Below are 2611 nucleotides of genomic sequence, written 5' to 3'. Positions count from 1 at the left end.
GGGTGGGTTTATTTTTATATTTTCTTTAAAAAATTTTTTTTTTTTAATTTTAGTAATATAGCTGTGGTTTTGTCATTTTTATTTTTAAAATAAGTCTGCATAGTATTTATTCATTTATTTATTTAGTAGTTTTTTTGTTTATTTAGGTATAGTTATTTAAACTAGCTGAAATAAAATACGTTTACATTTTTATATTTTATTTTAAGTAATTTTTTTTATGGTTTTAGTTTACTTTTTGTTTGACACAATGTTGTAAAAATATAAACAGTCATGTTTCACAAATGTTGGTTTTCCCAGAAACAGTTATGCAACACAGGATTAGCAGGACCAAATTAGTCTGATATTAATAAAGCAACCTGTCACATCAAAGTTGGGAAAATCCATGTCCAGCCCACTCCGAGCCTTATAAAATGTCTCTAGCTGGGTGAAGACCTGAAGTGTCTGAACTGAGCGAACCTGAGAGGTAAGAGACTGACTAAACTAACCTCTTTCTTAATGCAAACATGTTAAGTTGTAGATGGTTTATTTGCACTCTTATCTATGCACAGAGATCATACTTTATCTATGGAGATTTTTAATTTTTACTATTTGTGGCATAGTTAATATTGCCATTTGCTAACTTGTATATTTTTATATGTTCAGCTCTGTAATCATGAAGCTTATTCTTGCTGTGCTGGTGCTGGTTTTGGTGGTCGAGACCCAGGCTCAATGGCGCCACTACCCAGGACAAGCCATTGGAGGTCACTTATTTTTCCTTTTTATCTGCATTTACTCTTAAGTCATGCACCCAGTTGAATCAGTTCGCCGGGAGATTAACCACTTTCACTGTGTTTTGTAGGTGCAAAGGACATGTGGCGTGCTTACCAGGATATGAGGAAGGCCAACTGGAAAAACTCAGACAAGTATTTCCATGCACGTGGGAACTATGATGCTGCAAGAAGGGGCCCCGGAGGCAGATGGGCAGCCAAAGTAATCAGGTATGTCATCGACGGCAGATTTGACATGATTTGATTCCTTAGAAGCTCATTTGAGCACTTAAACAGCAGCTCAGTGTGGTATTATGCATGTTTACATTTTCGGGAGGAATTTTGAATTGTAATATTATTATCTAATGTTAATGTTTACATTTTAAGTGCATGACAATTGCATTAAATCACCGTTCTGATGTGTGCAGTGATGGAAGAGAGGCTATACAGGGACTCACTCGCCGCGGTAATTCAGATGCTGCAGCAGACCAGGCCGCCAATCGCTGGGGACGTAATGGTGGTGACCCCAACCGCTACAGACCGAAGGGCCTTCCCAAAAAGTACTGAAACGAAGAGCATCAGTGCAACAGAAAATGACTGAAACCATTTTGCTCTAAAACTGCTTGATTCAATTTTGCATAAAACCATTTCACTCTTTTTTTTTTTTTAATCTTGACAATTATCTTTCATTAAATCTGCTTTTATGACAAAAAAAAAAGCAATATTTAGGTTTTAGCATCATTTAGTCTATGTAACACACTCTCTTGTCTGAATAAAGGAAGCAACTTCATTTGTAGTTTGAGTGTCTGTTGTCATTATTATGTTGGAGCGCCTCCAGCTGGTCATTCAAGCACATTGTCTTCATCTACCAACATCTTTGTCAGACTTTTTTTTTTTTTTTTAAGTTTGTCTTGACTGGACATTAATTAAATCTGCATTTATTACATCAAAATATAATCTTTAATGTTAAATTCATTTGATCTACATTAGGGGAATAAAATAAAGGTTTTAGTCACATTTTAATCGAGAATATTGAATGTTTGCACTGCATTTTTGCTCAAAAATATAAACTAAATTGAGAGGATCTTTATCTGTTTGATCTTCTCAGACTCAGTCATAATAAGACTCAGTCGTTATGCTTACAGTAGGCTACTTCACTGCTGTGTACCATTAGTACTTTCACCAACAACAAAAAAATGGTTTTAAACCAGTTTTATATATGTTTTGCTGTAGCGTGCCAGTAGGAAATATCAGTTTACATTTCCAAACATTTCTTTTGCCGTTAATTGTAATAATCCAGTGAGATTTTTGTGTGCACAAGGAGTCTGACAGCAGCCAGTGCTGCACACAGAGACCTGATCTCACCATCATCCAGTCCGTCTGAGATTACATGAAGAAACAGAACAAACTGAGACAGACTAAATCCAAACTGTGGCAACGTCTCCAAGATACTTGGAAAAAAAACTTCCTGCAAAGCTAACTGAAAAACTATGTGCAAGTGTACCTCGGACAAAAGCCGTTTTAAAAGCAAATAGTGGTCACGCCAAATGGAGAATTGATTTAGTTTAGAAGTTAATTGATAAATAAAATCTATTTATGCCATTATTTTTGAAAGCATCCTCACTTTACAGCATTTTTACACAAGTGCCTATAACTTTTCACAGTACTGTAGCTTTGTAGGCAAGTTTCTTGCTTTCTTCAAGCATCTTGGAGACGTAATAACTGGCTTTATACAACAGTTCGTTCTGGTTCTCAAATCTGATTGGTTGAGAACCGTGAGATATTGTACTGGTATCGCTACAGGAACGCCCTTTCACAATTTTGTATCACTCCGCTTGTTCTAGCCGGGTCTATGTTTTTTTTAT

The 2611-nt window shown here is 35.8% G+C and overlaps 1 protein-coding gene across 2 annotated transcripts; it reads left to right on the top strand.

The window, feature by feature from the left end:
• Positions 1-370: 370 nt before the first annotated feature.
• Positions 371-1542, top strand: saa (serum amyloid A). 2 transcript variants are annotated; one of them, XM_016513982.1, is made up of 4 exons: positions 371-463; positions 643-740; positions 839-977; positions 1175-1542. In XM_016513982.1, the coding sequence occupies exons 2-4, from the start codon at positions 653-655 to the stop codon at positions 1311-1313; spliced, it is 366 nt and encodes a 121-aa protein (XP_016369468.1). In that variant the 5' UTR covers positions 371-463; positions 643-652; the 3' UTR covers positions 1314-1542. The 2 variants fall into 2 exon arrangements, with proteins under 2 accessions (XP_016369468.1, XP_016369467.1); XM_016513981.1 differs by lacking the exon at positions 371-463 and having other exon boundaries at positions 635-740.
• The last annotated feature ends 1069 nt before the right edge of the window (positions 1543-2611 follow it).

This window comes from Sinocyclocheilus rhinocerous, unplaced genomic scaffold (genome assembly GCF_001515625.1).
Source record: "Sinocyclocheilus rhinocerous isolate Xijiao unplaced genomic scaffold, SAMN03320098_v1.1 scaffold1467, whole genome shotgun sequence".
NCBI lineage: Eukaryota > Metazoa > Chordata > Actinopteri > Cypriniformes > Cyprinidae > Sinocyclocheilus > Sinocyclocheilus rhinocerous.
This window is presented reverse-complemented; position numbering and strand designations above follow the sequence as displayed.